The sequence below is a fragment of the Xylaria bambusicola genome, assembly GCF_022495145.1.
Source record: "Xylaria bambusicola strain CBS 139988 unplaced genomic scaffold F5B22scaffold_52, whole genome shotgun sequence".
Taxonomy (NCBI): domain Eukaryota; kingdom Fungi; phylum Ascomycota; class Sordariomycetes; order Xylariales; family Xylariaceae; genus Xylaria; species Xylaria bambusicola.
The window spans coordinates 46,409-59,265 of record NW_025953605.1 but is presented as its reverse complement, the minus strand read 5'-3'; the positions used below and the strand labels follow the sequence as shown (position 1 = coordinate 59,265).

At 32.3% G+C, this 12,857-nt stretch overlaps 3 protein-coding genes and 1 non-coding gene across 4 annotated transcripts; all 4 read right to left on the bottom strand.

Moving 5' to 3' along the window:
• Positions 1 to 8,644: 8,644 nt before the first annotated feature.
• Positions 8,645 to 10,076, bottom strand: F5B22DRAFT_622186 (uncharacterized protein). Its single transcript, XM_047975936.1, has one exon. The coding sequence runs from the start codon at positions 9,667 to 9,669 to the stop codon at positions 8,893 to 8,895; it is 777 nt and encodes a 258-aa protein (XP_047827058.1). The 5' UTR covers positions 9,670 to 10,076; the 3' UTR covers positions 8,645 to 8,892.
• Positions 9,811 to 10,076, bottom strand: F5B22DRAFT_622185 (uncharacterized protein). The gene has a single exon (XM_047975935.1). The coding sequence runs from the start codon at positions 10,062 to 10,064 to the stop codon at positions 9,873 to 9,875; it is 192 nt and encodes a 63-aa protein (XP_047827059.1). The 5' UTR covers positions 10,065 to 10,076; the 3' UTR covers positions 9,811 to 9,872.
• F5B22DRAFT_t162 lies at positions 10,033 to 10,103 on the bottom strand. The gene has a single exon. It is a non-coding gene; the product is annotated as a tRNA-Gly (tRNA).
• Positions 10,104 to 10,286: 183 nt separating this feature from the next.
• On the bottom strand, positions 10,287 to 12,357 carry F5B22DRAFT_659875 (S-adenosylmethionine synthetase; the record flags this gene model as incomplete). The annotated part of the gene is made up of 3 exons (XM_047980238.1): positions 10,287 to 11,460; positions 11,526 to 12,191; positions 12,289 to 12,357. 3 exons carry the CDS (start codon positions 12,355 to 12,357, stop codon positions 10,999 to 11,001), a joined length of 1,197 nt encoding a protein of 398 aa, XP_047827057.1. The 3' UTR covers positions 10,287 to 10,998.
• Between the last annotated feature and the right edge of the window lie 500 nt (positions 12,358 to 12,857).

Below are 12,857 nucleotides of genomic sequence, written 5' to 3'. Positions count from 1 at the left end.
CGGACCGGGAGCTTGTGCTATCAGCTAATAGAGCCTTCGGAATGTCAGTCTGATAGAGTTCCACTTGTATCAACGTGCATATAATCATTTGCTCTCGACTGTTATTAAAGTTCCTGAGCTAGCAGTTATCAACCTTAAAACGTAAAGACAATTTGAAAGAACTGGAACCTGTAGACTGGTGAGTTTAAAGGGTAACCTTCATAGAACTCAGACCTCAGGTTATCTGAACAGACTCTACTGACCATAACTAGATGTGCTACTGACTCACTTCCATATAATATAATAACGCAATACCCTGTCAGTCAGGTTGTTTACCTAATACCTAATTAGGTAATTCACCTGCAGGGTATTAGTCATCTGGGTATGAGTCATAGGTTCGAACCTTCCAATGGGTTCGATAGGGAACCCTTCAGGGCACCTTCAGGGCAGCAGCTAGGTCTATATACAACAGGTTATCCCTACGGTTAGGAAGACTATATTTTATATTCCTATTAAGATAACTCTCCTTCCATATTGGATAATTAAATAACTTATCTATTTACCCCACTTATTAGTCATCTTCTAAACTGCTTATTAAGATATATATACAATTACTTAAGCTAACCCAAATAACTTCCGATAGGTTATAAGCCTGGTATAATTGTATATATATTTACCGGAAACGAAAACCCCTTTTAACCCTTTTGAACTACCCTTTCAAAACCCCTAAGCCACCTTTTGCAACCCCTATCAAGTCAACTAAGCCACAATCAAATCAATTAAGCCATAACCGAAACGTTTTCGATCAAGATCGTAAAACCTTTACTTTCTCTATAAAAAAGCTACACTTTCCTACCCCCTTACCCCTATAAACCTAAATATCTAAACGTACTATATATTATATAAGGATAAATATATTTTAATTAAATACTTATAAAGTAACAAAGCTTACGGGCTCTATTAATTACCCTATTTAAAGAATAAAAGTAAAGGTAACCTTAAAAAAGAATAACTACTACTTTATTATTATAGATAGGAATACTAGCCTATATAAAAGAGAAAAAGCACTTAATATTATTTAACTACTATATGAGGATGCCCCTTTTATATATTTATATAATATTAATAACCCAATTGAAGTATAAGATAAGCTAAAAAATCTTTATAACTTAAAAGGCTTTATAATTAAATTCCTTACCTTTAAAGAACTATTTAATACTTCTTTATTTTACTTTACTTTTATAAAAGTATATTTAAATAAAGTTAAAGAATTAAATAATAACTTAAACTAAAAGGGTATTAAATTATTTAAAAAGGTAATAATATCCTAGGTATTATATTATTTAAATAGTAACTATAAAGGATTAGTTAATAATATTATTTAAAACCTACAAAAGGACCCTAATGCCTATACCCTTAATATATTCTTCTTGGTATTAATTAATACATTTAAATTAAAGAATTATAATAATAAGGCTATAAATACAATAAATAAGGCTAAAAACGCTGGAAAAGCGAATAAAAATAAGCAATATTTACATTATAAGCATAAAGGTTATATTAAAAAGGAATGCTATTTTTTATACCTAAATAAAGCATTAAAAATTTGGAAAAATAAATAAAAGATAAAAAAAAAAAAGGATAATATTAAGCTTAAATGGGAAAAACGTAAATAAAAGTAGTTAGCCCTAATTGCTGCGTTAAAAAAGCAGAATAAATAGTTAAAAAAATTAAAAAATTCTAAAAAAGTCAACCAAACCGAAAACCTTATAAACTTAAACAATACATCTAATAATAAAAATATAACTACTAAGGATATTAACTTTAACCCTTAGGTTAAAACTCCAATAGGTAAACTAGATTATAAAAATAAAAAAAAAGGGAATATAAAGGTAAATAACCCCCCTATGCCCTTTATAAATTTTATAATTAATAACCTTAAAATAAATAATTTAAATAAAGGAACTAATAAGGATATTTACTTTAACAATTGATTTATTAATGTAATTAAAAGAAAAACCAATAGAAAATTAAATAAAAACTTAAAAACCTATAAAAAATCGAATTTTTATAATAAAATAATTCCGTTTAGAATAAATAATGCTACTATAATTTATATAACTTATAATAAGGATATTCTTTATAATTATAAACTAATTAATAGGTTTATTAAGTGGGAAGAAGCTAAAATTATACGTATAATTGGAATAGGTAAATTAAAAGGTCGTTTTTAAAATATTGGAAAATCTTTTAAATTTTACAAGGTTTATTATATTCCCTAATTAAAAATAAATCTAATAAATGTAAAAAGATTTAATTATACCATTACTATTATCGATAATCCAATAATTAAAATAATAGATAAAAAAAATAACGAATTATTAACTTAAGAAAAGGAGAATAAAGGTCTTTTCTATATTAAATTACATAACGCATCTCCCACTTGACCTAGCCACCCAATTGACCTAGCCACATTTTTAACCTTTATACGCACATAAAAAAAATCCCTCATTTCTCCAACAATAATTATAGAAACCCTTCGTAAAAAAAGCAACCTATAGCTTATACTCTAAACTATCGAACAAAACCTAAAATTATTTATCCGATACGCTACTACTATTTATAATGTTCCTCGTATAATACTTACCCTTTAAACGAAAGGTTTTAAACCAATAAGCGAAATATCACCTTTAAAAGCCCGATTAATTCCGGATAAAGAAAAATTAATTATATAATATATCCTTAATTTTATAGCAAAATCGTTTCCGCCTTTATATAATTATATAAAAGATATAGCTAATTAATTAATAGTATTATAGGGTTAAAAGCTAATTAAAAAAAACTGGACATTAAACTTTATATAATAAATTTTAAACATTTAAATATATTTTAATTAAAGAATTAATTATTAACGGGTATTAAACAAAAATCCAATTAAATACTACATTTAGTTTATCTTTATATAAAAAACAATAAATAAAAATAATATTTAAAAAAAAGATATTTATAACTTTAATAAAACCAGGTTTATAATAAGTAAAATTATATTTAAAATAATTATAACTTTAGCTAAACGTAAACGAAAACTATAAGCTATTTAATTAAACAATTTAAAATGGTTTACAATTATTTAAGCAATTTCATTATATAATTAAATTATCCCACTATATATTATTTTAATAAGGAAAAACTACCTTATACTTTAATACGAAAATAACAATATATTAAATAATTAAAAAATTATAATTATAAAAAATAATTAAACAATAAATAAATAAACTATAAATTAAATTAAGCATTTTAATAAATATATAAAGCTTTATATAAAAAGATATTATTGCCTTTTCCTTTTTAATAGCTATAAAAGCTATTATTTATATAAATTCGAATTATATTATAAAGAAAATAATATTATTACCCTTTATATACTTCCCTATTCCTTTTATTACTTTTAACTATTTAATATTAAAATATTTAACCCTTTAAAACAATTGTATAAAAAGCAAATTAAAAGCTTTATATAAATATATATTACCTATATTTAAAAGGAAGATTTTATAACTATATTTTTTTATACGTTTAATAAAGCAATTATTTTAAATAATATATAAAGGGGATTTAAAGAAGCAGGTTTAATATTATATAATTTAAACTATATTATTAATTAATTAAATCGTTTAATTATACCCTAAATTAACCCTTTATCCTTAATACTATTTAATCCTCGTATAATTATAATTTTAAATAACTTAACCAAAGCTAATTCCCTTTTTAAATATATTAAATAAAGGATTATATAATATTAAAATAGCTTTCCTATATCTATTATTAAAAGGTTAAATTAAATTATATATAATATAACTAATATTATATATCGTTTTATATTATTAAAGGGGAAGGTTAAAAGCCTTTATAAAGTAAATCATAAGCTTAATAAACATTACTGTACAAAAAGAATTAGATTATAAAATGGAGGATCTTTTATTATTAAAAATATTAAGGATTAAATAAAGGTATAGGGTATTCTTAAAGTAAAAAATCGCGTTATACGTTAAAGTAATCGTTATATAAAAAGGAAGGAGATTTATGCCTAGCATTATAAAGCTTATAGCAAACCCGGCTATAATATATAAACTTGCAAAAATATTATAAAAACGTCTAATAATTTAAATTTAAATTAATTTAAGTTAATCGTATAAATAGTTATTAAAATATTTTTAAATGCGTGTACAAAGGTCAAAAATATGGCTAGGTCAATTAGGTGGCCAGGTTAAGTGGGAGATGCGTTACGTTTACTAAAACAGTTAATTCAACAGAAAAGGCTACCAATACAGCTGATAAGATTATTCAAAATAACCCTATAAAGCTAGGAGAAAGAGTAAATATTTAACCGGTAAAAACTCCTTTATTTAATAACAAGTTTTATAAATGGCACGTTCGTTTAGGCCATATAAATGAAAAGCCTTTATCACACTTATTAAAGAATTCAAAGATACAAATACTATATAAAGCTATAAAAGAAGTTCGTTTAACTAAATATAAAACCTGCCTTTAAGCTAAAATGTGGAAAAAGATTTATAAGAAATCTAATAACGAAAATCAATATATAAAGTTAAAATGGATATATAGCAATTTAGGTAAACCTTTCCTATTAACCTATAATAAATATTGCTATTATATAACCTTTATTAATAAGAAAACTCAATATTTAAAAGTTAAGCTATTAAAAGATAAGGATTTAATATTCCTTACTTTTAAAAAATATAAAGAATAAATAGAAAATAGCATGAATAATAGTAAAAAAATAAAGGAGTTTTTTTTTAATAACAGTAGTAAATTTATAAATAACCGCTTTATAATCTATTTTAAACAATATAGGATAAAATACTTTAAAAGCATTCCGTATAATAAAGAATATAATGGTCTTATCGAAAGAATAAACCTAACTTTATTAAATAAGGTTAAATCATTATTATATACAGTAAATTTCCCTTTTTATCTTTAAGGGGAAGCTTTATTATAAGCTATTTATTTATATAATATTATTCCTTATATAGCTTTAAAGTTAAAAACCCCTTATAAAGCTTATAATGGAAAAGCATTTAATATAAGGAATTTAAAAGCCTTTAGTTCTTTATATTATTATAATAATAATAAGAAAAAGAATAAATTATTTTTAAAAGGTAATAAAGCTATATATCTTTCTTAACTATATAAAAGTAATATATATAAAGTATATAATATTTTATTAAAAAGATTTAAATAGGTTAAAGATATTTATATATTAGAAAATATGTATCTTATTAATTCGAAGAATATTAAGCTATTTAATTTATTTTATAAAAAAAATATAAAAAAGATAAATTAAAAAAAGGAAGAACAAGAAAATAAAGATAAAAATAACGCTAATAAACCTATTATTCTTAAAAACCCTTACGAAGAAGAAGAAGAAATCTATAATACTATAGTAATTAATATTAATAATTTATATAATATAAAAGATACTTTATTATCAGATTTTATAATAGTATTAAATAATACTAAAAATCAAAAAGATAATAAAGAAATAAGGAATTTTATATTAACTATAGCTATAGCTAAACCAAAAAATTGGAAAGAAGCTATAGAATCTAATAATAAAAAGGAGTGGTATTTAACTTCTTTAACAGAAATAAAAGAACTTCAAAATCAAGGAATCTTTAGTATAATTAATTTACCTAAGGGTAAAAAAGCACTTCCAAACTATTAGGTTTATAAGAAAAAGGTAATAAATAATCCTAATTTAATAAAGGATAAATATATATTAAATAAAAATAAAAATATTTAATTTAAAGCTTAATATTATATTTAAGGCTTTAATTAAAAACTAGGTATTAATTTCTTAAAAACCTTTTCAACGACCTATCGCCTAAAATCCTAGCATTTGCTATTAATAATAGTAGTAAATAAAGGCTATATAGTTATATAATATAACGTTAAAAACGCATTCTACTATGCTAGAATTAACGTTAAAATATATATTAAATTACTTTAAGGCTTTTTTAATAAAGAAAAAGCTAATAATAAAGTAGGGCTTTTAAATAAAGCCTTATATAGTTTAAAACAATTACCTCGTTTATAATATAAATTCCTATATAACTATTTATATAAAATAGGATTTATTATATTACTTTAAAATAAAAGGGTGTTTATAAATAAAGCGTTAAAAACCGCTTTAATTTATTATATAAATAATATGCTTTTAATAGCCCTGTTATATAAAGAAGTAGAAATAATCGAAAACTAGTTAAATAAATTTATAAAACTGGAAAATTTCGGCCTAATATCTTCCTTTTTAAGAAATAATATTAATATAAATTATAATACTAAAGAGTTATTTATAAATTAGAACCGTTATATAGAAAAGCTATTAAATAAGTTTAATATAATAAATAACCCTTTATATAGGCTAAAGGACCTATCTAAAACTTTAAAACTTAAGTTTAAGAAAAATAACTTAACTATAAGCCTTAAAAATGTTAATAACTATTAAAAGCAAATAGGTAATTTATTATACCTAGCTTTAAAAACTAGAATAAATATTACTTTTATAATAATATACTATTCTTATTTTATAAATAACCCTAATATAAAGCATTTTAATGCTTTAAACTATATATAATATTATTTATTAAAATATAAAGAAGTTAATATTAAATATAACTATACTAATAATAATTTAACCCTTAAAGGTTATATAAATAATAATTAAGCTAATAAAATTAATATTAAAAAATCCATAAATGGTTATGCCTTTTCCTATTTGGGTAATTTAAATAACAATAATATAATTAGCTAAGCTTTATAATTATAAAGAACTATTACTTTAAGCACGTATAAGGTAAAATATATAGCTTTAAAAAAAGCGATTAAGGAAGTTATTTATTTATTTAATATAACTATATTCCTAAACGTTAACCTTTAGTTTAATTATAAAGATAATATTCCTATTATATTAATAAATAATTAATCCGCTATTAAGTTAGCTAAAAATTAAAAATTTTATAAAAAATCTAAGTATATTTTTATTATTTATTACTTTTTAAAAGATGCGGTAAATAATAAATAAGTTTAATTAATATATACCCCCTTTAAAGATAATTTAGCTAATTTTTTAATTAAAATATTAGCTAAACCAGGGTTTAATACTTTTAAGGCATTAACGGGTATATATATGTAAAAGCTTTTTCCTTATATATAAAGGTTTACTTTTAACGTAATTTTTTATCTATTATATAGTTTTTTTAAATAAGATAACTTTTTTCTATATAATGTATAGTTTTTTTATTAAATATATTCATTTATATTTATTATAATCGTGCGTTATAAGTTTAAATAACTAATAATAATTAATAAACGAGGTTTTTATATATTAACTATTATGCTTTTTTTCTTACCTTAAGGTATTTACTACCTTATATATATATATATAAAGGGTTTTTTCACTTTTCCCTTAAAATTCTTTATTTATTTATTAATTTAACAGGTTTTATCTATTTTTCTTAAAACTAGATTGCTAATTCTATAAGCTATATTTAGCTTATAAAATTAAGGGGGGATGTTAGTCAGGTTGTTTACCTAATACCTAATTAGGTAATTTACCTGCAGGGTATTAGTTATCTAGGTATAAGTTATAGGTTCGAACCTTCCAATGGGTTCGATAGGGAACCCTTTAGGGAACCCTTTAGGGCACCCTTTAGGGCACCTTTAGGGCACCTTTAGGGCACCTTTAGGGCAGCGGCTAGGTCTATATACAACGGGTTATCCCCGCGGTTAAAAAGACCATATTCTATATTCCTATTGAAATAACTCTCCTTCCGTACTGGATAACTAAATGACTCATCCATTTACCCCACTTATTAGTTATCTTCTAAACTGCTTATTAAGATATATATACAATTACCTAAGCTGACCCGAATAGCCTCCGAGATACCCCTCCTCAGATTAGGATATACGTATATGACGACCCCTCATGAAATCGTCTCAACTTTACTCCTAAACTAGGTACACTTAAGCTTATTTAAATACTAGCTTTTTAAACAAAGGATATAATTTTACTGGTAAAGGTAGTAGTATCGTAAGAGTTTGAGTTCGTACCCGTATGAGTAAACTGTAGTCCCTTCTATTACAGCAGTGTATGCTTTATCGTGCCCCCCCCACCCAAGATAGTAGACTGGGAATTACCATGAACTAGCTAAAGTACTAATACTCTACATCTTCCGCCCCATGATATAATTAAGAAGTCTAATGGCTGACCTAAGTTTCTCAATTTACTAGCTCATTGTGTAGGTAGGGAGTAGGATTGATTTCACAAGTAGCTCTCCATACCTGATCTTTCGCGCGCCGCGCTTCTCAACCCGAATAGCCTCGGTGGTGAAGAATCCGGAAGAAGATCAGCGGGCGAGAATCCCTCAGGCATATCTATCCATGGAAGCGTCATTTTCGGAGCAAAGGATCTATGTCTCGCTCAGAATTTAATAGTAATTATATTATCGAGATTAATAGTTTAGCAGCGGCGATAAAACAGATACGCCGTCAGATAAGTATATATGTGTCAGAGATAGGTGTCTTTAGAATGAAAATGGGTCATAATTAGGTAGCACCTGGGTAATAGATACTTCGAACGTAAAGAGAAAGACTCAATATTATTAACTCCTGCCCTTCCCAATATTGAAGGGGGCCTCTTGCCTTCTAATAGACCTGACTATTCAACTACCTCCACTCCTTCGGGGTATCCTCTGCACTACTTAGGTAGTGCTTCTTCGCTGCTAAGAATATAGGTATCGTCTAAAACAAAATCAAGAGACAGGCGCGGGAACGTGCGAGGGATAGTCCTCCCCGCGCCTTCTCTTCCACCTAATTACTCCTTATCAATCAATGTATAGACCCCCTCGAACCTATACCTTGTTTGAACCTCTCCGGATCCCGCAAGCGCGGTGCCTTGGCGAGCATAAACAGAGCCAATTCTCGACACACCATTCTCTTCTCCTCGTTCTCCTCATTCTCCTCAGCCCTTCCCCGGTCAAACTTCCCAGATTTATAGAAACACCACGAAGCCTTGTCCACTAGCTGCAGGAAGTGCTCCTCGTCACCCTTTCTGTCCCCAATGGGCATGAGATGCCCCGCGAACAAGAGCACCAGGCAGTTCAGGATAATGCGCGAGATGCGCCCGACTTTCTTCACGTCGCCGAAGGGGTTGATGCTGACGAAGTGGAAGAAGTGCGTTGCAGCGCACTCGTAGGGGTCGAAAGGGATGAGCATCGGGTCGCCCGCGACCCGGGCGCCTGTGTATGGTTGGAGTCGCACCATGTCCCTGTTCACTCCGATTATCCATCGTTCCATATACGGGGCAATGGCTGCCGGGCTGAGGAGTCGCACCGTCTTTTGCTTGCCGCTTGCCACATCTAGGATGTTGTGAATGATCGCGTGCGTGCGATATTCGCCTGGGACAACGCTGTACGGAATCTTGATGTTGGGTGATGTCGGAAGCTGACCTCGGCCGGAGTACAGAGTATGGTGGACTTGTTTGATGGATGAAGGTGACCATGGGGATTGGGAGAAGACGAGGTTCTCGATTGCGTAGACAAGAGCCTCTGCATGGTGGATGAGCACCGCTGGGAGGCACTGAATATGGATTTCAAAAGGCGTCATCGCGCTCTTTCCGGAAGACCTCCTTGCCGTATGCAGACACGGATCAAGTAATACGAGTAGAATATTAGTGATCAGAAAGGGTCAGGTCAACTTGATATGTGTTCATTTCAAGTACTATTAATACTTCCTTTCTAACTGCGGTCGTTAACCTAAACCTTCCCCTGGAACTTAAAACGACACTCCAGCCTCGTTGTATAGAATGATTACATTATAACATATATAGAAAATGAAAAAAATAAAAATAAAAAAATAATGAAGGCGAAACCGATAAGGAAAGAAAGCCCTGAGAGGAGAACGGAAAAGAGGAAAAGGGGGAATAAAGGGTTATGTGAAATGATAGTGGAAAAAAAAGGGGAAAAAGAATGCATCAGCCGTGAATCGAACACGGGGCCCATCGATGGCAACGATGGATTTTACCACTAAACCACTGATGCATGTGATAGTAGATTGCTTAGTTGTCGCAGTTCAATTTATATATATATAGGTATACTATTAAATCAGCACTGCATAGTGACTTTACACTGCGCACATGAAGTAGAGTATCAGTGGTCACTTACCCACCTAGGCGTATATCTACATATAAGGGCTGGCTGGCTTCTTATACTTAATCTACTCTACTTATCTATTAAATCCAATCAATGTATTGGCAAAGAGGAAGAAATGTAAATGCGAATGAGAAAGCTCCCGATGCTAAGCGTACATACAAGGGTATTAACTAATGGGGAGGATCAGCGGAGCGCGGGGTTAGGCAGAGGCGTATACTCCGTATATTCTACTGAATAATAACATAGAATATCTGGTAAAAGAACAAGTCTTGGCCACATTCTACATTGTCAATTACTTTCAATTGATTCACGCTGAGCATGATACTCAAAAATGCATCAAGCTGATGGACATTCGGCAAAAATAATAGGCGTTGAATGACACCTCGGCTAACTTTGAACCGGGTGCCCTGCGGTATCTTCATTGTTTCTTTGTTTGTTTGTCCCTATGGTATGGATGATGAAGAGGACCATATTTTCCCATTTCACACGTTTCCCGCATTATGTTGAAATCTCTATGCAAATGCTAGATATCTAGATCCGCCGCCTAAATAGTTGTAGAAGTGGTGGTAGCAGTAGTGTAGTAAGAACCCACCGGGTATGTTGAAACCGTACGCCAATGCTGCCGAGCCCATAATTTTCGTGACACTGTCCGATGAGGGAATCATATGTCTCTAAACCCAACAACGCCGTTCGCAATGCAGAAAGAAGTTGATTCTCCCGCGATGTCTCGAGAGTAAGTCCCTCACGGAAAAGACATTATACAAATGGATAAAAGAAAAAACATTTAGAACTTGAGCTCCTTGGGTTGTTCCCAGGTGAAGCTCTGGTTGGTACCGAAGTGACCAAACTTGGCTGTCTGGTTGTACAGGGGCTGGATGAGGTCGAGCTGCTTGGCGATCGAACCGGGTCGCATGTCGAAGTTGGCCTTGACGATCTCGACGAGCTCCTCAGAGGTCTTGCTTGAGGTGCCGTATGAATCGACGTAGATGGAGCAAGGCTCAGCAACACCGATAGCGTAACTGAGCTGGACCAGGGCTCGGCGGGCAAGCTTGGCGTTGACAAGAGACTTGGCAACCCATCGGGCGAGGTAGGCAGCCGATCGGTCGACCTTGCTGAAATCCTTTCCGGAGAAGGCACCACCACCGTGGGCACCCCAGCCACCGTATGTGTCGACGATGATCTTGCGGCCAGTGACACCAGCGTCACCCTGAGGACCACCAATGATGAATTGACCAGAGGGTTGCAACTGTGCCATTATTAGGATTTCAAAACAGAGAGGAGTTTGGGGAGAAAACCATGTTCAAAACTTACGTGAAGGATGGTCTCGCTGTCGATGTATTGGCTGGGAATGACGGGGTCAATGATCTTGGCCTTGAGTTCCTTTCGGAGTTGCTCGGTGCTGATCTCGGGACCGTGCTGGGCCGAGATGACAATGGTGTGGACACGTAGAGGAACGACGGCACCGCCATCGTGCTTGTACTCCATGGTGATCTGGGTCTTGGTGTCGGGTCGCAACCAGGGGCAGGTGCCGTCGCGGCGGGCGTCGGACATGGCCTTGTTCAGCTTGTGGGCGAGTAGGTGGGACAGGGGGTGGAGCTCGGGGGTCTCGTCGGTGGCATATCCGAACATGAGACCTTGGTCACCAGCACCAAGCTCCTCGAGAGCCTTTTCGTAGTGAAGACCCTGGGCAATGTCGGGAGACTGTTGCTCAATGCCGACCAAGACACTGCAGGTCTTGTAGTCGAAGCCCTTGTCAGACGAGTCGTAGCCGATGTCCTTGATGGCGTCACGGATGACCTTCTGGTAGTCGACCTGGGCCTTGGTGGTGATCTCACCAAAGACCATGATCATACCGGTCTTGGTGGCGGTCTCGCAAGCGACCTTGGAGAGGGGGTCCTCCTTTAGACAGGCATCGAGGATAGCATCTGAGACCTGGTCGCAAATCTTATCGGGGTGACCCTCACCGACGGATTCGGACTGAAAGTGCGATGTTAGTTGCCGGCAAAGACGCAGATAGACGAAGAGAGCGGCCCCCATGGATAGGCTGGAGGGAATTGGCGCATTGCTAACTCACGGTGAAGAGAAAAGCGCCGGCATTCTTGGGCTGGCTGAAGTGGCTGGTAGTGCCGTTGGTGGCAGGCATTGTGACGAGAAGAAGAAGAGTTCCAAGGAGGTGCAATCAAGAAGAGACAGGAAAAAGGAAACCCCGAGACAATACTACCGGACGGGTATAGAGACGACTACGGCTGGATGTATGAGAGAGGGAGAGAGCGCGGTGGTAGTGGTGGTGGGAGAGAGAGGAATTGATATGGAGGAGGGGAGAGAGGAAAGAAAGAAGCGGGAGGAGAGTGAGATGGAAGATTTTAAAAGGACGAGATCGGATAGCCAATGCTTTAGCGGTGGACTAAGAAAGAGAAAAGAGAGCTGGACGGGATGTGGAAGATGCAGGATGGAGGGGCAGGGTTCTTTTTTCTCTGCTGTTGGTGTCTCTCTGCTTTGGCGTGGTTTGGCTACCGTTAGGTACATGTACATGTTACCTGGTGGGAGTTATAGTATCAAAGTATGTACCTTTTCTTCTCTATGTATGTATGTACTCAGAGAGAGGAGGGAGAGAGGGAGAAGGATGTGTACTGTACCCGTCCC

What these genes read in the sequence shown, in the direction of transcription:
- F5B22DRAFT_622185 (XM_047975935.1), bottom strand. Translation starts at nt 10,064, where the DNA reads ATGGGCCCCGTGTTCGATTCACGGCTGATGCATTCTTTTTCCCCTTTT.
- F5B22DRAFT_622186 (XM_047975936.1), bottom strand. Translation starts at nt 9,669, where the DNA reads ATGACGCCTTTTGAAATCCATATTCAGTGCCTCCCAGCGGTGCTCATC.